Source organism: Cloeon dipterum, chromosome 3, assembly GCF_949628265.1.
Source record: "Cloeon dipterum chromosome 3, ieCloDipt1.1, whole genome shotgun sequence".
Lineage (NCBI taxonomy): Eukaryota > Metazoa > Arthropoda > Insecta > Ephemeroptera > Baetidae > Cloeon > Cloeon dipterum.
The window spans coordinates 30871291-30894762 of NC_088788.1; the positions used below are offsets into that span (position 1 = coordinate 30871291).

Sequence of the window (23472 nt, forward strand, 5' to 3'; positions counted from 1 at the left end):
GTAAATTCAACATATTATATATTTTTTTCAATTTAAAACTTTTGATATTTAAAGTTTAATTGCTTTAAAGAATAATTTTTCAGGTAAAATCATGTTGTACGAATATCACTAGAGCAGAAGATTATCCACAAGTTAAAAATTTTAGTTCTCTATAACGCGCAAAGCGGCGCTGCTTTTCAGAGGCAGCAATTTGGTTGGACGAGCCGAAAGCAGCACCTGACGTCTCACGTTTCAGCGTTCGAGCGAATAAAACAAATTAAATAATAATATCTCCTCGTCCCAGCAACAAAATTTTAGGAGTTTTACCAGACTTCCGTTGTGTTGTATCATGGAACGAACAATTTTCCCGAAATCAATGTAAGTTCAAAGAAAAAATAAAATTAAAATGTTTAGATGGCATGGTAGAATGAATAACACATGTATGTAATAATGTAAAAAATGAAATACATACATACACATCATGTATATTGTATAACCATGCTTGTGGTAAACTCTAGATTTTTTGTTTTCGTGCCCTCCACAAATTTTGGCATTTTGTCAAATATGTATTCGAACACTGGAGGACACAGCACCATTAGACAAATACACTTCTTATAATATATTTTTACGCTGTCTAAAAATTATGTGTATCAGTGTGTAATGCTTTGCAATTTCAGTAATGGAAAAACTGTGACTGTTGGGGAAAAATCGACAGAAAATAGCCAGCAGTATCGAGATCATCGAGATGCTCGGTAATAATTTCTCGTCGCTCTAATTTTCCGTTAAATTTTCAATTTCATTTTTACTCTTCAGTGCAAAGGAAAAAACGGAGGCATCATCAATACAGTACAAACAAGAATGTTTCAAGAGGTCAAGGAGAATTATTGAGCAACTCTTGGAGAAGGACATTTCGGAGGAATATCTCCTAGAAAATGTTAATTTGCATTTTGTTTACCACGTGAACGGGTTGACATTTTTTTTCTGTGCAGGTAAAATACATTTCTCAGACAGACTACGATGATGTAGTTGTGGAGAGAGCGATTGTCAAACTCTGTGGCTATCCAGTCTGCAGCAATTTATTGGGACCTGTTCCAAAAAAGCAGTTTCACATATCTTCAGCTACAAATAAAGTGTACGACCTGACAGACAGAAAGGTAGTTAGTCAACACGCGCGCGAATAAGTATTTATAACTTCTTTGCACTTACAGAATTATTGCAGCAACTGGTGTTACAAAGCATCTAATTACTTCAAGGACCAAGTCTTGTCTAGTCCAGTTTGGTTTCGAGAACACGAAGTCCATCATGACTATCACCTACTCACCCATACTGGAGATTCGGGCAAGCCTGGAGAAGAGGTTGCGATGCAGATCGATTCGCTGAATATATCAGAAAAGAAAGTAAAAGTGGAAAGACCGACTGTCAATTCATTTGCCTTCGCCGAATTGGAACAGTACCACAATGATGGAATTTTCAATCACGATTCATTAGAAATAAAAGAAAACTCAACCAACTGTGAGGCTGGAGACATGGAAGTTTGTTATTCGTTTCACGAGGAGAGGAAAAGTGAACCTGCAGTGAAGAAGGTGCCCGTGGAGTCCCAAAGACCAGCAACAACGTGCTGGGCAAATGGGGGCGACGTGAATCTGTCGCAGTTTCAGATCCCGAGGGCCCCAAAAATTCCTAAAATGCGTCCCGAACACAAGGAAGAACCTGTCGAAGTGGAACAGATTCCAGCTGAAAGCGAAGGGAGCAGGAAAGTGCCCAAGCGCATAGATAGAGCGCCATGCAATGCGAGGCCTGAGTCTGTCAAATTTGACGCTGAAAAGGTTGTGAAATTCATCAACGAATGGTTCACCATGGATACCCTTCAGATGGTGCTGGGCGCCAAGAAGTTGTATGAGCGCCTTCGCAGCAAAATAGACTCGCTATCCTCTGCTAGTGACGCTCCTGACTGGAAACCCACGGTTGAGAGCAAGCTGCTGCAAATCTGCAAAACGCTGAGCGAAAAGGAAGGACAGGAACAACAGCCTGAGGATGACCGCGTAGCATGCTCCGAGTTGGAGTTGAAAGTGGCCGCTTTTTACCAGGGCAAAACCAGCTATGTGAAAGAGCCACCTGCATCTTCTAAGGTCTCACCCATCCTTCCAATTGTGGACAGATACGAGCAAAAGCAGGCAAGAAAGAAGATAATCCTAACCAGACTGGAGAAAATGTAAGTAATTTTCATTTTAAGTCAATGACAAGTAAGAAGAGATTCAAATTTGATTGACTGAAAATACGAAGAAAGCTTAATTTTTTAAGTAATATAAAAAAAGTTTCCATTAGTTTTTCACTATTAACATCAACAAGGAATCTTAAATTTGGACTTGAAGTGTTCCAGAAATTGCTGAAATTTTGAGGATTGCTATCGATGATCTCGGGCTGAAGATGCAAATGCTAGCTGACACATTTGATCTGACAGCGCACAACATAATGATGAAACCTCAAGAGTGGAATTTCATGGGTCTCATTGTTTTGCAATTGTAAGTATATCAGTAAAAGTATAGACTAACCGACTAATTTTACCTTCTTAATTTGAGGTTGATTTCAAGCGACCATGATCCACAGAGGTTTGTCAGCAAAAAGAGCACTAAAGTCATGAAGGCGATGCTGAAGTCCTGCAACCTCAAAGAAGATTTCCTTGATCTGCTGATCATCCAACTTGTTGATGTTGACAGAATTTTAGCCAAGTTGACAAACACTTAATAGGATTTTTAAAATAAAGTCAAAATTATTTTTGCAACATAATATGGAATTTTTTTATGTTAGAAACTTCCACAAAATGAATGCTAAACTGGCACATTGTGTATCAATTCATAAAATTGGCATGAAAATGTAGAAGTTTCGAAGCTAGACAAGTAATTTGATCTTCAGAACCACCACCGCAGGATGCGATTTTACAACTTTTGACAAGGCGGCTTCATGCAGTATGAAACAAAAACATGCCAAATATATTGCTGAAGTGGTTTACTTCATTATCTTCTCCAAAGCAAGATGTTGGCAGAGATTATAATAAGTGCAAAGGTCAAAGCTGTAACCATATTGTGTGTTGAAAATAGGAACTTTACTCGCAAATTTTCCTAAAGTCGATTGTTTCAACTGAGGTATTCAGTCAGTGGCTGTTGCGCAGTTCTGTTGACAAAACCCCTTCAGCGTGTCACACAAGCTATTCATAGGTTTTAAATATTGGACTAGAAACTGTCGTGAGCATCAAGCATTTTAAGTTATTCAAAATCGCGGTTAGCTTTGCACGGAGACATTCACCGATCTCTTTGCGCTCTAAATTGGTGAAAGAATTTGTCGGTTGAAATAACCACAAAATTCCGTCGGTTATTGCCAAAGCGAATTAATTTGCAATTTCAAGAATTATTTTGATTTAGAAACTGGGTTTCTTAATAACTGATTATGAGAACTTAAGTGACACTATTTTAATGAGCAGAATCCTTGGAGAATCTCAAACTCCTAACTGACAATGAATGAGTGCAAATTTGAGCTTGATATGGTGTACACTGGCAGCTTTTCATAGAACAACACAACAACAAGCCAAAAATACCTGGATCGAAATCATCTGACAGTCATTTCAAATCTTCTCTTATAAACTGAGTATTTTCATTGAAAGTGCAACAAGAACCAATTAAAACATCAATTAAAAATCGGTGTTTCAGCAACCAATGGCCAACAGAATTGTTTCTCAAAACGCTATTAACGGCCAGTATATCATCGATTCCACAAAACAGCACCGTATGTTTGCAAACCCAAGTACCAGCAATCGCCAAATTGATACAACTTTGCCATTGATTAAAATGTGTCTGTATATTATGTTCAGGTTGTATTCTAAATAGACCATCTCAAATCTACGTCAGTCCCTCCAATTAAAAGGCTGTGCTGGACTGGCAAATTTTTCCGAGTACAATTTAAATATATCCAGTCTTCATGATCAATTTCTTAAAAAAAATTAGCATAACAGTGCTACATGGGGTGATTTTACCAAGAGGAATCGTACCAATAATGAATTAGCTGCCGTGTTCTTCTTACTTCAGTTTCTTTGGCTTGCCGAAGAAGAGGTTGCTGCCGAATCTGCAACAATGATGCGTAATATCTATAGAGCATGGAAAAATCAGTAGTGATTTTTAAACCCGTGGGCAATGAGCTCACCGGGTCCCAATTATACTGCTGAGCGGTTAACATGGCGCACGAGTGGCCGCAGAGGAGCTTGGGCCATCTTTTTTCGCCACCCCACACTGAGGTCTTTAATTGAAACGCCAGGTTTTCGTCCATAAAGCCGCCGGATACCAGCAAGTGGCGAGTCGGCCTCCCAGCCCGTTGATCAATTTGAGTATATATCAAGTAGTTAAACTAACCACCTTTTGCCTTCTCTGACATTGGGCAGCCAGTATTAAATCCCAAGATCATTCAACTGCTCAAATATCTCCCATTGCTTCGACACTCCTGAGAATGCCTTAACAACGCGAGCCAAAATTTTCGATAGGTGCTTAACTCGTATTAGGTATAGCATGACGCATGCTTTGCGTGCACTTGAATTGTGAGGATCATAGCGATGTTTAGGATTCAAGTGCGGGCTGATTTGCGCCTTAATTTGATTCTCTAGCATTGCGATCACGATTCCATTTGGATTTGGGAGGGTTGCGAAAGCTTACTGACTCGCTACTTGCACCTTTCAAACATGCGTGAATTAATTTCACGGGACAAATGCCTAGCATTTCATTAAAAGACCCTTGTGCAAAGGTGATAACACGAACTGGTCCTTTTATAGATTGGGCTTCCTCCAATGAGGCCCATGCGACATGTTATTAATTCACAATGTTATTAGGACACGAAGTTGTTCGCTATCAAGGGGTCGCCCATCTTGAAAGAGATGCACCGATACAAAAATCATACATAGGTAACTGACCTGATTTTGTTGCGCGTAAGAGTGGGGAAGCTGGTGAAGCTGAGGGATGCCCGGGCCGCGGATCCACTAGCGAGTGCAGGTCGGTGATGTCAGTCAGTGCTGTTGCAGTGGTAACAGATGAAGAGGCCGATGACGAACTCCTGGACAGAGTGTCTGCCAGAGGACCTTGTCCGCCTTGTTTGATAGCTTTTGATAGCTTCGCGTCTAGCTGAGATTTGTAGCTCTCGTTCATTTCCGACAGCTTCAAGATCTCTTCTTCATACTTCTGATTAATGCTTCGCAAAAGATGGTACTTGTTCTCTAGAGCCTGAATTCAGAGTTGATAAATTTTTGTTGAGATATTTTAAGATGAACTATTTACCTCTTGACATGACGCCGCCTCCTCTTTCGTGGCTTTTAGTAGTCTTTTCTGCTCTGATATCAAATTCTCCTTGCGGCTATTGGAGGTCTCTAGGTCCAGGACCCTAGCTTTCAATGCTTCCAGATTGGAGCTTCGCGACTCAAGCATCATTTTGGCATCTAATAGAGCGGTTAATAATTAACATATTAAAAGAAGGCCAAGATCCTACCAAATATCTCCTTTTTGCAAGATTCATCCAGCCTGACAACCTCTTCATCTCTCTGAGCAAGCAAAGGCAATTTTTCCAGCTGCTCCTTATGCCTCAAGAAAAGTTCCCCCATCAGCACTGTCTGCTTCTGCAACTGGCTAAGTTCTCCTAATAATCTCTCGCTGGTACTGGCACTTTCTTGGAGGTTTTTCAGTTCACTGTTCAGATCAAATATTGTGGCGTGTGCCTTCTCAACACTCTACAAAAATCGAATCATATGTTAGTCAACGCCTTGCGCTAGGAAAACAGCAAGCAACCATACTTTATTTAAATCTGCGATATGCAGGTTTTGCTGCGCCAATTGCTGTTGGAGACTTTTGTTTGCTAACTGCAGCGACTGATTCTCCCTGTCCAAGTTGGAAAACTTTCCCTGCCAAAAATTGGTGTTTTCTACATGTTCATCGTCCATTTGCATCATTTTCTTCCTTTTCGCATCCAACTCAGTCTGAAGCCTATCAATGTCCTTCTGCAGCAAGTTAATCTGCTCTTTCTGCCAATCATAAATAATCCCATTAGACTTCATCCCTTGCATTAGAAATAGAAAAATGTCACACCAGCGCAGCGTTGTGCTCTTCCAGAGCTCTACTTGACCTCGACTTGCCAGCCAGTCTCCTGTTTCGTTCAGCATGCACCTCTCTTCTGTAACGTTCAAACTGCAGCTGCAGGAACATCAACTTCAACTGCAGTTTCAGCGACTTCACCTCGGATTCAGCTCCTTCAAATTTAAGATGATGATAATAACTGGGAGCACTTTAGACGAAAGTAAAAAACCTGTTGCTTTGTTCTCTTTGCGGGCGTCATGCTTTTGGTGTGGAATTGAGTGGTCTGCGATTGCGACCGAAATGCACTCTTCCAACAGCTCATAAGGCGAAAACCCCTGATTCTTGTAGACTGGATCTTGCTGGCCGGCTGGGTAAACGGCTGGAATTAAATGCTCATAGGGCTGATTGGGCCACTGGTCCAGTGACGTCTGGGTGCCCAACGACAAACACTCCTTCACAGGTATCAAGTTCCCAAGTTTCCCGTTTCCATTCACAGCTACAACCTGTACAGAACATTCATTTACCGATCTGCAGTGAACTTCAATTATTAATACTATTTAATGAGCTATAATTGACGCTTGGAAACCTAGAGGGAGTCAAAATTAGAAAAAAATAAATAAATAAAAGAGTGCATGCATCTGTTATAGTAATAAAACTGCTTCACTTAAATTTAAATCTATCCAGGAAAAATAAAAATTGCTAATATAAACATCTTTTTTGTATTTTACATTATTGTCACGCTCTTCATTTTTGTGCTCATCCTTCTCATCCAGTCTCTTCATGTTAGGGCAAGAGCTGATGCGGCGCATTTTGGTGGTGATAGGGAAGTTGGGTCCTTCGCTGGGACTCGTTCCAGATGATGCTGAGCACAGACTGTTGTACCTGTCTCGTGCCTGCGACCGAACCCTCCTCGCAATTGTGAGCAACGACTGGCTGTCAGGCATGTGCAGCCCTTCTGAAGTGCAAGGTGACCCTTGAGCGTACTGGCACTCCTCGTACTCTCCAGATTCGTTCAATGTCTTGCAGTTGTGTTGCTCGTGGCTTGTGTTCTCCACCTATGCACCAAATGACTTTTTCAATTGTGTTTTAATCCAATTTGTATAAGGGTGTGCAAGTAATTTTAACTCTTCCTTCATTGTTCGAGCAGGATCACAACAATATTAAATACCACATATGAGCTTCATATAATCAGACAGCATTGTATCTTAAAACTTATCCCCCCACAATTGATAGACTGAATTATTGTTATGATCCTGAACCACATGCTATGCAAATTCAATGTGAAGAACAAAATTTCATATCCTCGCATGAATTCATAGGCATGGTGTCGACAAATAAAACAATAAAATCTTGCTAACCATCACAGGGGCTGTTCTAGGCATCAGTGGCTGGTCCTTGAGTTCCAGACTATTGTTAAAAGCCGCAATGCCGTTTTTCTTAGGCCCCTCAATTGAGTTCTGCCGTTCCGACAGAACCTTTTGAAACACGGTACTACTGACTCTCTCCTCGACACCAAAACTACAAGACACAAGAGCTGAATTTTACTTGAAAAGAAACCAATAAGTGCATTACTGAAAAGGCGACGGCTCTTTCCGCAGAGGGGAAGCGGGAGTTGATCGATTTGGGCTTGTGCTGCGAGACGAATTCGGCTTGTTCCCTAAAAGATTGAGGGCTCGGACCGCAGTTGAGCCAGCAACAGGCAATTTCTGAGGCAAGGGACGCGTGTCCTTGACTGGTGTGTTTTCTGGGGTTGCTTCAACTCCAGCCTCTGGGGGAGAGGAACCTTCATGGTGGTAGCCAATACTGTAGGACTGTTACGCGAATTAAATCAACGCCCAACGGTGCCAAAGGTGGTGGCAAAAACGTACCTTGTTGTGGGTAACAGGAGTGTGCGGGTGAGATATCTTGCTTGCAGGCGGCGTGTCCAGGCAACAAGACAGACTCGGTGACCATGCATCCGTCTGCAAAGTAAGGGAGGCGACAGGGCTGGCGTTTGAGAATTGTAGCCGTTCCTCTAAGTTCCTGGTGGATCGATCCATCATGGCGTGATGCCTTTGAGTGCTTTGAGCACTGGAATCGGCGTCCCTCTGCACATTCCCATACAGTCGCTCCAGGGCGAACTCAGCACACTCCATGATCACATCATGATGGCCTTTGTTCATCCACCTGATCCGAGAGTAAAAATTAGCCCTAACTGTTATTAATATTGTGTCTGGACCCCACCTCTCTTGCATGGTTTCCGTTTCAGGATTGGCTGTGACCAACAGCGTATGGAAGCGAACAGTCTCCAGCATGGGCTGCAATGCAACAGAGGCACGAGGGGGAATTTAGAAAAGCTCTAATTCAACTCTGGTGGATCTCACCTTGATCGTGTGCTTGAAAATGCCCAAGTTTTCTTGTCTGCAGTAGTGGGCCTTGAGGAAATGATAAGTGCTGCAGGGAAACATGCCATACAGCCGTTGGAATAGAAAATAGAGACCAATCTGCAAATGGTTAAGGTGCTCTTCTGACAACTTTGCTTGGTTTGATTTCCAGGAGGCAAGTCGGCTCAAGATCTCAAAGATGTCATGCAGAACTGGTTTGACGTAGCCAGGAATTATAGGCAGCAAGATGATCAAAACCAGTAAAGCACTCATCATCGGCACTATCTCCGTCTCCACCTGCGAAATAAATAGTGATAATCATCAAGTGACGGCAAGGATTGCAAGCTTAAGCACGAACCTTGAGTAACTTCAGCAGTTCTTTCAAGAGAGGGTGCTGAGCAATTCGATAAAGCCAGATAGGTTGCTTCCGCACAATGTATCCAAAGAGTGTGAGTCCCTGAAGTTTGTGTTGCCCTCTCAAAGAATCAGCAATTCTGGAAATAAATTATAGTTGCGATGAGATGAGTGTGCTTGTTTGAGCAAACTGCAGTGTTTAATCTACCTCTCAAACAAATGGAAGTCATGAGGTTCTCGTACGCCAACAATGACGTCAATGACGCGGCTGGAATTTGTATTCAGGTAGCGGTCAAAGAATCCATTCATTAACCAGTTGTCTTTAGCTGCAAATTAAATTTTTTACCAGTGAGCGATGTAGGGGAAAAATTAATAAAATTGAAAATTCAAAAATTTTAACAATGAAATATAATAGCTAATTAAGACTATTTCTTAATCGATGCGAAAATAAAACAGTCAAGGACAGCAGCGGCGGACGTGACAAAATCGCAGAATTACTTTTGTTGAAGAAATTGTGGAAAATCTGCTTGGTTTCATCAACGACGAGGGGTTCGTGTGACTCGAGCCGCTCAAACAGCTCCGACGCTTGAGTTACGTCCATGGTGAAGTCTGTTGATGAACGACTTCTCCCTTGTTGTTATTATTTGCGTCAGACAATCAGAGGAGTTGGTCGGCGCCGAGTGTCGAAACATAAACGCAGCACTAGACTCGTCTCTGTTAGTTCAAGTGCCAAGCGACTCGGATCGTCCAACGCCGCTCCCCAGGTGGTTAACATGGCCTGCAACCTGCAAAAACAAATAGACGAGAGTGGAAGCCGACTCGGACACTACCAAAACAAGGTCAAGCGCGTCTCGCACGCAAACGTGGTTAAAAAACAATGCGCTTTTTACGATCGGCACCGTGTCTGGGTACAGTCTACACCGCGAGCGGGTCAAGCGCTAGAGAGGTCCCCAAATTCATCAATCGGGCCTGACCTAAGTACGAATGAGAGATTGATGACGTCTGTAACTCGCCAACTGCATGTCCCCCTCGGACGGCAGCCAATTTGTGGACAGAGAGCGATAAAAACAGACGTGTTACCAGCAAGATAGGCAGGCGACCAGCTGACTAAAAATCGACACTAGTTCTCGCCATGTTAGAGCGGAATAAGCGTTGCCAACCTAATTGTGTCTCACTCTCGGCACTCTCGCATGAGCCCACTCTGTCTTACAGCAGAAGTTCTCAACTCATCGGTCGATAAGTCGATGCCAGAGTCAAGGCTGCCAATTTTTGCGAGCTGCTCACACCGCTTTTTGCGCGCAATATCCCAGCTCGCTCCTCGTGTGCAAATGACATTGAAAGAAAGGCAGGCTGCTTGTTGAGGCCCCACTCTCGGTAAAAGAGAGATAGAATTATTTACAGCACGCAACCGCGCATTTTTCTTTTTATAAGTCTCCCTTTCTTTTGCGCTAAATCAAAAAATTGCTAGTTGGCAACAAAGACACACTATAATAGACCCAGGCGATAAAATTAGAATATTATATGATACACAAGCAGGATAATGGCGGCAATAAAATTCTTTTATTGAAGTGCATGTAATTCTTTATTTTATCTCATCTTTACTGAATTCACGGTATCAACAGCTTAATGGCAGTTACCTGATTAAAAGTTAAACTTATAAGCTTGCTTCTTTACAACTTACAATGTACTACACATGGTGACGTAACACTGAATGAAATAAATAATCTGCATTATAGTCGAACAACTATCTTATCTTCCCAATTCTTCAGGAAACAGGAATAAAAAAAGGCATTAAATTACGAGATGATGGACGCTTTGAATTCAATACAAAGTTTTCCATGCACATAATATAACATATTGTAATAGTATGTGAAAATCATTCAGGAAAATGCAGAGAAAAAGAATAAATTGAAAGTGATTTTTCAAAATTTATAATATTTCAGTTTCTAGACACATTATACAATCAAAGTGGAAATAAAATCATTACAATAATTGGAACATTACTATTCAGTGCAACCAGACACAAAATATTCAACATACATATCGCTCACCTCTCAAATTTGGAAACATGTTTCATTCAAACCTGCACTCATGACTGGATCATTATTAAGCGAGAATATAAAAATTTAAGACTATACTTTTTAATAAAGCACTGTGTAGGTTAGAGCCTGTTTGAATGGCTTCTTAAATTGCATTTTCACATTTTAATGATGAAAGAGCAGTTATCATTGTGTCATCCCTATACACCCTAAAAATTGTTTGTTGTGAGCATGGAACGTGCGTGACTGTATAGATAATAACGTTGGTGCTTGTTGAATTAAGTTACTATGTTCAAAAGTACTTTACATTATAATACGATGGTGTGATAAAAATTGCTATTTAGTTGTTTGGGTTAATTTCAGCCTAGAATGTTGATTCCAGGTTTCTTTTGGATCATGTGTATTCAATTACAAGCTTTTTACGCATATAATTAAAGATTGCATTGCTCTTACTAACCTACCTCACAGTCCAATAATTAAACTTTCAGTCGTACTCATGACTACTTTCTCTCTTGGAAAGAAGATTATCCTTTTCTTCCTCGTCTCCTGAATCTACTGTCGAAGAATGGGCTTTCAGTCTGGCCAAATTTGTAAGCCCTTCAGTGAGACCGCTTTGTGTCACCCTAGGAATTAAAATCAAGATAACAAAAATACCAAAGATTGCATCCCTCTTGGAATTCACAGATGAATGGGACCATTTTAGTTTATAGAAAAAAATCTCTTAAATGTCACCAGTGCCAAAGAGAGGATGGATTCCCTTAACATATATTTAACTTACACTATATCAACTTCTTCATCATCATCATCATACTGGACCTGGAAGTAAGGATTGGCTGAGGCCGGTCTAAATTTGTATCCAGTGAGAACGAAAAACACATAGGTCGCCATCTCACGGAACATCTCATCCAACCATTCATATTGGAATGGCACCGTTATCTGTTAAAATAAAGCAATTTTTTGTGAATTAAATATCTCGAGGGACGGTGAGAAATACCTTCAGAAGATAAACGATGATTCTGGTAAAATATATGTAGCAAACAATCATGACGTAGAAGTGTCGGAAGACTTTGAGTTTCCTCAAGTTGATCGCAGCTTTACCATCTGTCTGTGACGCTTCCTGAAGGTGCCGAATAGACCTAAGAGTATATTTTGCTTAAATTTTCTGGTTTAAAGGTTTTATTTGCAAAATTATAACAAAAAAATTGCTTTTAGTTTCAGGACAACTCAAACTAACACTTTAGTTGATCATTAATAGGGTTACACGTAAGGAGCGGATTTTACAAATGAGTAATCCTAATTTTTTTTCTTACCATACAACAGGGAAGAGAATAGCGCCGCAACAGAGCAGATCGACTAGAATGAAAACATCTCGCCATGTGTGGTACTCAATGTCACCTTCCTCAGACTCTTCAATGATGATTTCAGCAACATTGGCCAACACCTGAGAAAATTAAGATGCTCACTTCTTTCGAAAATTTACTCTGGAAAATGTACCTGCAGCGGAATGACGATCATGAATATTTTCTTGTCTTTGTCAGACAGAATGTGTTTGATGAAGGTCCACCCAGTTCCAATCAAAATGATGGTGATGAACAGAACCGCTCCTTTCAGCCTGCAAGATACCGTCAGAAAATAGGTTGTAATATTAAATGCATTGCGTTACAAATGAGCGATGTAGTAAAGTACAGCCCAGGTGGCAACGTGAGTGCCTGAGATCTCAATGAAGTGGAAGTTGATGCTGTGGAACAGCAAGGACAGGGACTTCAAATAAACCAAGACAGCCATCAAGTAGTGGATCTTGAAGACAGGGTGCCTGGAAACAAAATGAGCATGCTTGGAATGAGAAAATTTATTTCTAACTCACTTGCTTTTGCTGATGATGAAAACCCAAAAGCTTCCTGAGAGGAAGAACAGAAGAGACATCATGAAGTATAAGGCAGGAAGGGGCATTTCTCCAGCAGAAAGGTAGTTGTTTTTGTTTAACTCTTCCAATTCAATCTGAAAAAAATGAGGTATCTTTTTTTAGCGGGATACTTTTTAAACAATTTTAATAAACGTTTTACAGCACAAATAAGGATTCACCAACTAGATATTTAAAAGTAGTAAAGCACTTTTAGAGAAAAATCAGACGCGATTCATATAATAATTCTTGCTTAATCAAAAGTCTGTTTTACATAGAAATTGTTGTTACCAGGAAACTGCTGGCTGCATAAACGTCCATATTGCGAGGGCAGGTGTGGTAGTAGAAGTTGTAGAGGCCTTCATCTTGTTCAGTAGCAATTACAATGATGAACTAGATTTTTATATAAAAAATTTACACTCAAATTTCAGTTTAAACATACGTAAATGTTGTAAGACCCTCCATTTCGATTCCGAGTAATTGGAATAATAGTGTCAGAGCACGAAGTGGATGAATCTGTTACAGGAGAAGCTGCCGGTTCATGAGGAACATTTTCTACAACACAGAACCGATTATATAAGCTCAGTTTTAATGAAGATTAAGATGAAAGGGATAGTTACCAACTGGTAGACCCATCTCCCTCCTTTTCCTCTGGTTGAACAAGGTTGAGTCACTTGTATGGCCCTTAATTGTAGGAATCATTGTCTTATTCTTGTAAATGCGAATCGTTTGAAGAGTACTGCTGCAATTCACTCGAAGACTGAAAATTCAATAAGTAGCAAATTCGATCATTTTATTTGAGAGGGCAGCATTTACAATGGGCTCTTCTCATTGAGGTCCATGATGAAAGTGACCGTGTCCTGGCTCAGACTTTCCCGCTCCCTTAATGGACACCGGTCAAGGTGGTTCTCCAAGTAGGGATTCATCGCATCACTGACAGTTCGGTCGAAAGTGAAGCCACACTACACCAATCAATCACAAGAATTAATTAAAAGTACGTATAATCAACACTGCACTAGCTGTATTATTATTATGTACCAATGGTTTATCCGGGCCGTTTTGCTTCAAGATGAAATTCTCCATCTTCACCTCCAGTTGGCCACCTTTGTAAAATCCAAAGGTGCTCAGGGCAATGAATCGGCGATAATCTTCCTGCAGAAGAGACGCCAAGATATATGTATAAATTTGTGCCCTATCAAAACGCTGCTCATGCTGCTGCACCACAGCAATAATAAATAATATTTTATCTAGAATACTGAACCACAAAATAATAAAACAAAATACACGTAACAAAACGTAAAGAAGGATTATTTCTTGGATTTCTTCTACGTTATTTTATATTTCTACGCTCGATGGCCACTCTATCCTCTCCAGACTTTAAAATTTCAGGAAAGAAACCCATCATAATATGTATATAAAATTATAGAGTTAATAAGTTTCTGCTGGGTTATGTATGTAAACATCTCGCCAGACATGAGAACTCCAATATTGTATGGGTGGCGAAAGCGAAAAGTCACGGCGAAATGTGTAATTTTTCCATAGCTTATAATTACAATTTACGAATTACTACTGTAGCCAGTAAATTTTAACCATTGACAGCAAAGGTGCTATCTTTACCAAGTCAAATAAAGCGATTATGAAAATTACATTAGATATATTAGATTGGGGTTGCAGCCGGATAGTCAGTTTTGCGGGATGGCTATTTCTTTCGCGACTATTGACGTTGACAAGATTTTGCACAGCAAAATTAAAGAAGAAAATTCTTACTGTTATTTCCAGTCTATGCTTTCTCGCTTCAGCGGTGACAAACAGACATAGGAAGAGAAACAATGCATGATATATTTTTTGACGTTTCAAAGTGTACCTCGCCATTTTTGTTGTTAGTGACCGCGCCTCTTTGGGGACGGCCTGAAACTAACAGCTCAAATTGGCTTGGCGCTCGGGGAAAATGAAAAACGAGCACAATCCGGAATAAAAAAACCTTTATAATCGAGAATGCACTTCAAATTAGAGATTTTGCAAAATACTTTAACGATTTCAATAGTTTAATATCATTGCACTTCATTTTTTAAAGAACATTAGGATAAAAGAAAAATTCAAATTTTGAAAACTGTTACTATTTAACCTATTTAACATCATTTAAGTTGTCATGTGATTTAGGTAACTAGGCAACGAAACAAATCGTTTTAGTTTGCTCATAAAAATAAAGCAGTGATTTTTAAAGATATTAAATCAGAGATAGTAGAATGGAGGAAGATGAGATTAATTTTCATTTAGAAAAGTTGGGAGCTAACAATTTTTTGTATTTTGTTCACAAATATCATCAGAGCTCGAAACGTTACTGCCCATATACATTAACGTAAGATTTAAACTGACTTTCAAGTTATTAGCATAAATACGAAGTCGAGAGAACAATCATGAAATGATTTTTCGACACTGAATTCTAGTTCACCTGTTTGAAGTAGCTCAATTTTCAGAAGGACTGACTTTTCGAGATTAGAAAAGAATGTCGAGTATTTCACAGTGAGCCACTATGGGGTAACGAGGTTTGCTCCCTACAGTCAGCCAGAAACTACGTCACACGAGAAATGGAACCAAGAAACGCAGGTTTACAAAAAGCTAAAAAAGGTAAAAAAATATGTCGATTGTCGCATTTGGATAACAATAAATTGATAAATAATTCTAACAGCTGAAGCTCTTCGCCACTTTCATCGTTTGGCGAGCGTTTCGCAACTGGCGCAAAAGTATCATGACCACCAAACTCGACATTTTGTACAAAACACTGCCATCTAAGGTTTTGTGGTACGATGCTGCCCTAGGTCCTGCTCTTCAAACTTGCAAAGAAATCTGCTGCAAACTGAAAATGATGGGACTCGGGAAAGAACTCAAAGCTGAGCCACTGAGTCTGGTTCAGCTATTAGATGACCAGGTACAAAATGAAAATTCAAATTGTGCACATTTTTCACACTCATAAATTAAATACATAGATCCAAAACTTGAAAGAGATAAGGAGTCTCTTTTCAGTATTGAGAGAAACAATTCAAGATCAGTTGCTGGCGTCTTGCAAATATGCAATGAGCTTTGAAGGTTTGCCAACAACGGCCTCGAGTACTCGTCCAAGCTCTGTTATATCTATGGGTATTGCAAAATTTGATTTTTTAAAAATAATTAAATAATGGATTTTTTCTTTTTCAGGAAGTGGCAGGAGTCAACTTAAGCCACCAATAGAAGCAAAACATTCATTGTCTTACGCAGATCAAGAAAAAAGGATTAGTGTGAGCGCAAAGCTTGGAAGGTTATTTTTTATAAATTTAATATGACCCTCGAAAATTTTTTTACAATTATGTGATTGTAGATTTGTCCGGCTAGTGGACTGTCTTTTGCAACACACATTACATTCCGTTCTCCTGAACTCGTTCAGAGAATTTGTTTGCACTGTTGAAAATAGGTTTTGCACAAACACCCAAGGAGATGCCGAAAAATTGGTAAGAACTAAGAATTATGAGACAAAACTGCGGAGTTTGCAGACAATTAAATTTTGTCTTTTATCTTTTAGGTCTGTCTGTGCAAGATCGAAGTTTCAATAGAAGAAGGAGAGCTCGTCTTAACTCCTTCTCAGCTAGAAATGACTAATTCTCTGCGAGGACTTTTTCAAGCATGGGAAGATGCTGTGAACGCTTTTGATTTGTTTTCAAACGATTTAACTCTGAGCCCATACTTGAGGTAAGTACCGATTTAGAGAATTCTCTTGGAATTTCAAGCTTGAAACATTAGAAATATTGGATAATAATATCAAACACAAAAATGCTTGGAGAGTTATGAGGTGATTTATCAAACATACTATTTATTTCTAGGGAAAATGCATACAAGACTCATCTGCTGGATATTGTAACTAGCGATGAGAACATTTCAAATTATAAAACGAGAGTGCGGAATATTCTAGAGAAAAATTTCCAAATGGCTCGTGGCTACATATTACAATATTCAAGAATCAACGATGCTCACATGACAAATTTAAAACTAAGTTGTGATGACATCAGCCTCCAGACAGGTGAATTTTAGCATTATTTATACCGTTTATGGTTATGGGATTATTCATAAGTTTTTTTTCACGTTAGCAGATCCGCGGTACTTTGACAATTTGCTACAAGATTTCAAAGATCAGGAACAGGAGTTGGAGAAAATTGAGATCGTGCGGGTCATCGGAATTTTTGAGCTCCAAATGGAAAAGATGAAATCGACTGCAACTCCTTGTCTTTTGTCGTTGAAAAACTTTACAAACTCACTTCTCCCAAAGTTAGAAGATTTTCAAATATAATTTTCTTACTTAAGTGGATTGTCTAATGTTTTTGTTTGATAGAATTAGTAGGCAAAAAGTAAACAAACTGTCAGCTGAGGTGCAGGACGCACAAGCGTTTTTAGAGCTGCTTCCAAAAAATACGGCCAATTTTGTAGAGTTTTTAAACTATCTCGACAATACCATCGCGAAGGTACTGAAATAAGTTTAGATGCAAATATAAATATCAAAGTAATAATTTCAGCTCCCCAGCATGCACGGTGAAATAGAATACTTGGAGAGCTTATTCACCATAATGAAGAAATACAACGTCACCTGCATGAAAGAGGACATTACTTCATTCACTGTACTGATATCAGATCAAAGAAAATTACTTTGGTTTCAATTTAAATATCCAACAGGTATTTCAAAAAAGCCTGGCGTCACTGCAGGGAAGTGTTACAAAGAGAGAAAAGCAACGGCCTGAAATCGTCAGACAGTTTGAAGAAGCGATGAAAAGCGACATAGAGCAAATCGCAAGCGAGCTCAAATCGGTTCTGAACGCGGCAAACGTACGTTAAGAGTTTAGACCCCTGCAAATTTGTTATCTATGCAACCGGCGTGACCGGCGAGCAGAACGGATTGCATAGCCACAGCGTCTGCAGGCATTTGATATTTCAGGAGCTGATTTTGCTTGACATTGAGTCGGACGTGGAGGAAGTTCAACTCATTATTCACCAACTTCATTCAAAATTGAGTGAAATCGATAGGAAAAATGAATACTACAAAACACAGAAGATAAATTTCAATGTATTCGAATATATATTATGAATCTAACGGGCTCATATCTCCTCAAAATCGCATCTCTCATAGGTTGATGTTGGAGAGTGCACAGACTTAGAAACAGCGAAGCGAGCAGTGGAGTTGCGGAAACTGCTATGGGACAGTCTGGAAGCGTGGAATGCTAAGGTGGAAGACTGGGAAATGCAACCGTTCGACACCATTAATCCAAACGAGCTTAAAGAGTTTATTGACACAAGCGTGAACACGATAGACAAAATAAGCGATGGATTGCCGGAAAACAGCGTAATTCAGAAGTACTCGGAATTAGTCGAGAATATGAAGACGAAGGTGCATAATGAATTTAATAACGGATAAAATTTTGATGGACTAATTGATTTTGTAGCTTCCTGTAATAGAGTGCATGAGAAATGAAAACTTGAAAGAACGGCACTGGAAAGAAATTGGATCTTTGGTCAAACAGGATTTGAGTTCAGATGAAACTCTTACTCTGCGGGTTATTGAAGATATGAATTTATTTGCAAATTTAGGCAGCATAAAGGAAATTTCCATTCGTGCTAGTATGGAAGCAGGGCTGAAAGAAAAATTAGGCCAGGTAATAGTGTTGTTAATTTAAATGAAGGAATAATTTAAAAAATGTATTTCATTGAAGATGGTTGCCAAACTGGAAAGTTTGGAGTTTGAAATGAAAGTTTACGGAGACAGCTTTATCATAGCAGACAACGCCGAGTTTGACCAAACTGTCAATGACACATGCATCGCGATTGGAGTGATTGCTAACTCCGACTACGCAGCTCCGATTATAGAAAGTGTAACCAGCATTGGAGCTAAGTTTGACTTGTTTACACGAACTTGGGTAAATCCCGTATTGATCTAGAATATCAGTAGCTTAATAATTGATTTAGGAGAAAATTAAAGCATTTCAAAAACTCTGGGTAACCATGGATTTAATTTTTAAGCAAGATGAAGTGAAAATTAAATTTGCCATGGAATTCAAAATGTTCGAAAAAGCGTCGCATTTATGGTTCTACATTGCAAGGCATATTTACCAGGTAAATTTTAGTTAATAGAATGAAAACAATTAAGTAAATTTTCGTATTAGACTGCATCCGCTGTAGAAGCGCTAATCGAACATGGTATTTTGAGCCGTATTGAACTTGGATTCGCACTGATTAAGGAAGTCGGCGTATGCTTGACTACTCTCATCGAGCAAAAGAGAAACAAATATTCGCGCTTTCATTTTTTATCCGACGAAGAAATGCTAACATTTATAGCACAGGTGCGATACTGTAATTTTTATGGATGACGTAATATTTTACAATGTGCAGTTCAACAAGCCGGAATTAATGCAAGACTTACTGCCAAAAATGTTCTCGTCTTTGCGATACTTTAAGTATAAAACAGACAAAGAGGGTCAGATTCACGTGTTGGGCCTGTGCAGTTCCTCTCACGAATCACTGTTTCTGGAAAAGGTTTGAAAATTTAAAAGCCCGGAATTTATTCCATTGATTTAGGGTTAGCCAATTCTAGTAACACCAAACATTGACTGTTGGATGTCAAAATTAGAATTTATCACGTCTAAGACGATCAAGATGTCTATTTCTTCAGCAATGACAACGCCTGAACCAACAGATTTAGCTGAATTTATGTCCAAATATTCTGAACAGGTATGCTCACTTTGGAAAATGTGTAGTTAAAATTAATTTGATATCGTCTACAGGTTCTAGTGGCTGTCAAATACATCAAATTTAGCGAAAATGTAGAAAAAGGAAACATACAAACTCTCTATTTGGAGTATAAAAAGGTTTGAATGACACAATGAGTTAAATATTCATTCTATAATAAAGAAAATATATTAGGGCCTGGAATCGATGGAAGATCTAATGAATTCCAGTCTTGACCCCGCATTTCTACACAAGATTAATGTCGTGATCACAACGCAAATACATTTGATTAATTTGCTGGAACGATTGAAAAATGAAGAAAGTTTTAGCACATCAAGCTTTTCATGGCAGAAATGTTTGAGATTTTACTGGAATCAAGAAAAGAAGCACTGCCGAATAAAAATAGGTCTGACCTGTACGGACTATGGATTCGAATTCATATCGTCAGAGGATATTTTCATTTGCAGTACAGGCACTGAAAAAACTTTGATAAATCTACTCTTTTCAATGCAAATCGGTCTTGGTAAATTAATTCTTGAATTTAATCCTTTGGCTGACAATTTTTCACCACAGGAAATTACATAAACGGAGAGAGTGCCGTAAATGGGAAACGATTTGTGTTGAGAAACTTGGCAAATTTGATTGCTGTCAATTTCCTGCATTTTGCATGCTCGAATATAATAACAGACAGAGTAAGTGAAGCAATGAACCCATAAATTGAAAGTTAATTTTTGTAATCTGCATTTCAAGACGCTTACCAGAATATTATACGGTGCTGTGCAGAGTGGCAGCTGGTGTTGTCTCTCTAACACTGAAAACTTGACTGCATCCGCTTTATCTGTTCTCGCTCAGAATATTGCCACTGTGCTTCAGACAGTGAAAGCAAAATTATCTCTGTGAGTCACAGGACAATTCAATTAAATATTGACAATGTTATTACTGCAACCGGAACTTTTATAGATTTCAGCTTGAAGGAAGAGAAATAAAATGCAAGAGAGGCTTTGGAATAACTATGATCTCTTCAACAGGAACAGTTTCGAAAATTCCGAAAAATTTAATAAAGGTGTTTAGACCAATGAAGATCGACTCTCCGAATGAAGGTAGACGATTGCAAAGTTAGAACCAATTTAATAATTTTTAACACGATTTCTCAGCTTTCCTAGTCGAGAGTTTCATCAAAGTGAAAAGCTGCGATAGCGGCTTGAGCCGTGAAATACTTTCCAAATGGGAAGCTTATAAAAATACATTCAAAAGCCAAGCACCACATATCTTCAATGTGGGAAATTTGATTCGATCTATAAATTTAAAAGCAAGTGCGACAGCAAGCGATTTTCAAGAAGTTTTGGAAGACAAGCTAACAGCCCTAACAGCAACAAACAGTGAACAAATTAAATTCGAGGGTGCCTTATGCAAAGCAATTAAAAGTGCGGCTTCTCGCATGGAGCTCATTCTCACACCTCGCTTGCTACAGAAAGTTGTGAACATGCATCAGTTGATGAAACACCGCCAGCCAGTAGTTATCTACGGGAACGTTGCGAGCGGAAAAACTACCGTTTGGAAGGTTGGTGCAACTTTGTGCTTGCAATTATTCCACTCTGGCATGACAATTAATATTATATTTTTAGTTGTTCATAGAGAGCAAAAGAGTGCTGAATTCACAAGGAAATGGGTTTAGCTATGATTACAAAGTAATTTGCCCACAACGATTGGCAGCCGCTGATTTTATGGGCTTCTATGATCAGAAATCGAAGAGATGGAACAGTGGTCTGCTTGAATCATTGATCGATAATGCAAAATCAACAAGCGTAGGTTCTCGTAAACTTTAAAGCAAAAAGAACTAACGCAGTCCTACCTCCAAATAGAATCACGTAATGCTGGTACTAGATGGAAAATTGGAAAAGGATTGGATTCAGTATTTAGGGTCACTTTTTGAGAATACAGATCAGCACTTTCTCTTGGAAAATGGGAGAAAAGTATTTTTGCACATCAACGTTAATCTAGTTTTTGAGACCTCGAAGTTGGATATTGTAGCCCCAAGTTTCTTAAGCAGGTATATTTGCGTGAACAATTATTGTTAGTTGTTAAATTAAATATGTATTTCAAGGTGCAATCTTCTAATGGTTGATGAAAGCCCAACTACGACGGTGATGTTAAAAGCGCAATCCAAATTAAATCCTCTCGCTCTGAAATTTGCACCGACAATTCTGGGTGAACTTCAAAAGTTTAATAACGAATTAGCAAAATCGGATGCTAACGTGAGTTTTTTAGGTGCCTTAATTCTGATTAATTACTTTAAATATCAATGTAGGATGCAACAGTGCAAATCCAATTGATTTTTGCTTTTATTCTGGAAAATTTGAGACGCAGAGAAATAGCCACTCTCACAAGATCGGTAGTTTTGAAAGATATTTTCAACGCCATTAGGTCCACCATTCACATAACAAGATCAAGTTTACTGGTGGAAATTTTTGAGAAGTGGAAGAAAGGGAACGAATTTGAGTATGATCTGACATCATTGGTATATCTGCGTTTTAATAAAAAATCAATAAAAAGGAATTTTGAGCCAGATGAATCAGAATTTCCAAGAGTTAAAGGGGCAAGTGAAGAAGGGTTCGGAGCTGATTTTCAACGTACGATTTCACTAATTCATCAGCTGAAAAACGAAGTTAACCCAATATTAATAATGGCTCCGACAGGTGCTTTAAGTTTTTACCTAATCTGCACCTAATATGAGTAATTACAAAATTAAACTAATTTTATTTTAAAGGCAGCGGTAAAACTTCCGCTCTAAGATATCTTCAAACGTTAGATGAAGTGGATGAAACAAGAAAGATGATTAATTATGCTGCTACCACCTCAATTGAAGCATACGACAGTTTTGAATTTCGCGATTTTATTTTAAAACGATCTGCAAGGAGGAGTATGAAAAGTATAGGCGCGCCAAACGGGCGCAAGATTAGTTTCATGCTCGACGATTACCACTGTGCAAGCACTGAGCAAAGCGACTTTCTGCGCCTAATGCTAGATTACAAAGGATTATACGATGCAGCTAATCAATGGGTGCATATTGAAGATGTGAATGTGATTTTGACCATGAACACAGATTCCGCCTTCAAAATGAGCAGTCGACTTGCTCGTCACTTCCTGCCTGTGCATTTAGAAGGGCCGAAAAAGGAAACATTGGTCGCGATATTTAAGGTGAAGGAGGTTTGAATTTAGTTAATTTAACAACATTTAATATTCGCAGAGGTCATCGGAGAATTTTCAAACATGTGGACTATCTGAAGTGTACAAGTCACTGATTGAAGCAGTTTTGTCAATTTTCTTTTCCATCCCCATTACGAAAGGAGCTAATTCATTGAGTTTCTTGGATCTGTATACACTGCTATCATCAAAGAGCATTTTAAGCTTGGCCACACAGGAAACAGACCAAGCAAACCTTATTAGGTAAAGGTTTGCACGGTATAATTAATTTAAATAACAATTTTACGAATTTAAGGGAGGTGTTTAATGAAACAACGAGATTGTTTGGAGCCAAATTGCACGTAAAAGAAAACACCGAATCACTGAAGGCTGAAATAATAAGAGAATTTGCCTTGCGGTTTGGAGCTGTGTGCGCCGAGGTGGAGAAATCATGCAAAATTGCCGAAAGCACTTACGACGTGTGCAACCACAGTCAGGATTTATCGACTAAAGATTGTCTGCAGGTTGGACTCTTTCTTCACTTTGTAACCAAGCGAAATTAAGGTAATTATTAAACAGGCGCACTGCTCGGAAAGGCGGAAAAATATCCCAGAAAACTGTTTTCTCTTTGACAAGTTTGCGGAAGTAACAGCGGACGTTGCAAAGGCTCTTAAAACGGAAAGCAGAAGCGTGCTGCTCTTCGGGGAAAGTGGTGTTGGCAAGAAAATGATCGCAAAATGCTCAGCCCTCCTCCTTGATTTCGAGTGTGTATTTTTTCTAATCACCGGTAAAAATAGTTTTCTTTTAGCTAT

General features: G+C 39.1%; 3 protein-coding genes and 2 long non-coding RNA genes across 6 annotated transcripts; 3 read left to right on the forward strand and 2 right to left on the reverse strand.

Moving 5' to 3' along the window:
* Positions 1 to 146: 146 nt before the first annotated feature.
* Positions 147 to 2766, forward strand: LOC135938306 (putative RNA polymerase II subunit B1 CTD phosphatase RPAP2). The gene is made up of 7 exons (XM_065481917.1): positions 147 to 357; positions 657 to 731; positions 793 to 913; positions 969 to 1133; positions 1188 to 2191; positions 2352 to 2501; positions 2559 to 2766. Exons 1-7 carry the CDS (start codon positions 329 to 331, stop codon positions 2722 to 2724), a joined length of 1710 nt encoding a protein of 569 aa, XP_065337989.1. The 5' UTR covers positions 147 to 328; the 3' UTR covers positions 2725 to 2766.
* On the reverse strand, positions 2750 to 10012 carry Tsc1. 2 transcript variants are annotated; one of them, XM_065481915.1, is made up of 17 exons: positions 9878 to 10012; positions 9296 to 9582; positions 9006 to 9123; positions 8802 to 8937; positions 8444 to 8740; positions 8304 to 8377; positions 7949 to 8246; positions 7653 to 7891; positions 7439 to 7598; positions 6809 to 7135; positions 6310 to 6583; positions 6093 to 6253; positions 5801 to 6028; positions 5500 to 5737; positions 5292 to 5449; positions 4931 to 5237; positions 2750 to 4095 (listed from the first exon to the last, which is right to left on the reverse strand). In XM_065481915.1, the coding sequence occupies exons 2-17, from the start codon at positions 9396 to 9398 to the stop codon at positions 4055 to 4057; spliced, it is 3159 nt and encodes a 1052-aa protein (XP_065337987.1). In that variant the 5' UTR covers positions 9399 to 9582; positions 9878 to 10012; the 3' UTR covers positions 2750 to 4054. The 2 variants fall into 2 exon arrangements, with proteins under 2 accessions (XP_065337987.1, XP_065337986.1); XM_065481914.1 differs by having other exon boundaries at positions 9772 to 9944.
* A 700-nt stretch (positions 10013 to 10712) lies between these two features.
* Positions 10713 to 14662, reverse strand: LOC135941319 (protein GPR107). Its single transcript, XM_065486706.1, has 13 exons — positions 14504 to 14662; positions 13775 to 13888; positions 13553 to 13698; positions 13357 to 13496; positions 13179 to 13291; positions 13028 to 13129; positions 12701 to 12834; positions 12500 to 12649; positions 12331 to 12448; positions 12147 to 12277; positions 11831 to 11972; positions 11615 to 11772; positions 10713 to 11459 (listed from the first exon to the last, which is right to left on the reverse strand). Exons 1-13 carry the CDS (start codon positions 14606 to 14608, stop codon positions 11321 to 11323), a joined length of 1692 nt encoding a protein of 563 aa, XP_065342778.1. The 5' UTR covers positions 14609 to 14662; the 3' UTR covers positions 10713 to 11320.
* Positions 14663 to 15224: 562 nt separating this feature from the next.
* On the forward strand, positions 15225 to 15869 carry LOC135941323 (uncharacterized). Its single transcript, XR_010574977.1, has 3 exons — positions 15225 to 15364; positions 15426 to 15665; positions 15724 to 15869. It is a non-coding gene; the product is annotated as an uncharacterized LOC135941323 (long non-coding RNA).
* Positions 15870 to 17699: 1830 nt separating this feature from the next.
* LOC135941322 (uncharacterized) lies at positions 17700 to 18344 on the forward strand. The gene is made up of 3 exons (XR_010574976.1): positions 17700 to 17822; positions 17886 to 18143; positions 18199 to 18344. It is a non-coding gene; the product is annotated as an uncharacterized LOC135941322 (long non-coding RNA).
* Positions 18345 to 23472: the final 5128 nt, after the last annotated feature.

Coding starts and splice junctions, on each gene's coding strand:
- LOC135938306 (XM_065481917.1), top strand. CDS start 329: ATGGAACGAACAATTTTCCCGAAATCAAT. Junction 732..792: donor CGAGATCATCGAGATGCTCG/GTAATAATTTCT, acceptor TTTACTCTTCAG/TGCAAAGGAAAAAACGGAGG. Junction 2,502..2,558: donor GGTCTCATTGTTTTGCAATT/GTAAGTATATCA, acceptor TCTTAATTTGAG/GTTGATTTCAAGCGACCATG.
- Tsc1 (XM_065481915.1), bottom strand. CDS start 9,398: ATGGACGTAACTCAAGCGTCGGAGCTGTTTGAGCGGCTCGAGTCACAC. Junction 7,892..7,948: donor CTCCTGTTACCCACAACAAG/GTACGTTTTTGC, acceptor TTCGCGTAACAG/TCCTACAGTATTGGCTACCA. Junction 6,254..6,309: donor CAAAGAGAACAAAGCAACAG/GTTTTTTACTTT, acceptor TTAAATTTGAAG/GAGCTGAATCCGAGGTGAAG.
- LOC135941319 (XM_065486706.1), bottom strand. CDS start 14,608: ATGGCGAGGTACACTTTGAAACGTCAAAAAATATATCATGCATTGTTT. Junction 13,889..14,503: donor AGCATAGACTGGAAATAACA/GTAAGAATTTTC, acceptor TCTCTTCTGCAG/GAAGATTATCGCCGATTCAT. Junction 13,130..13,178: donor GAGGGTCTTACAACATTTAC/GTATGTTTAAAC, acceptor ATAAAAATCTAG/TTCATCATTGTAATTGCTAC.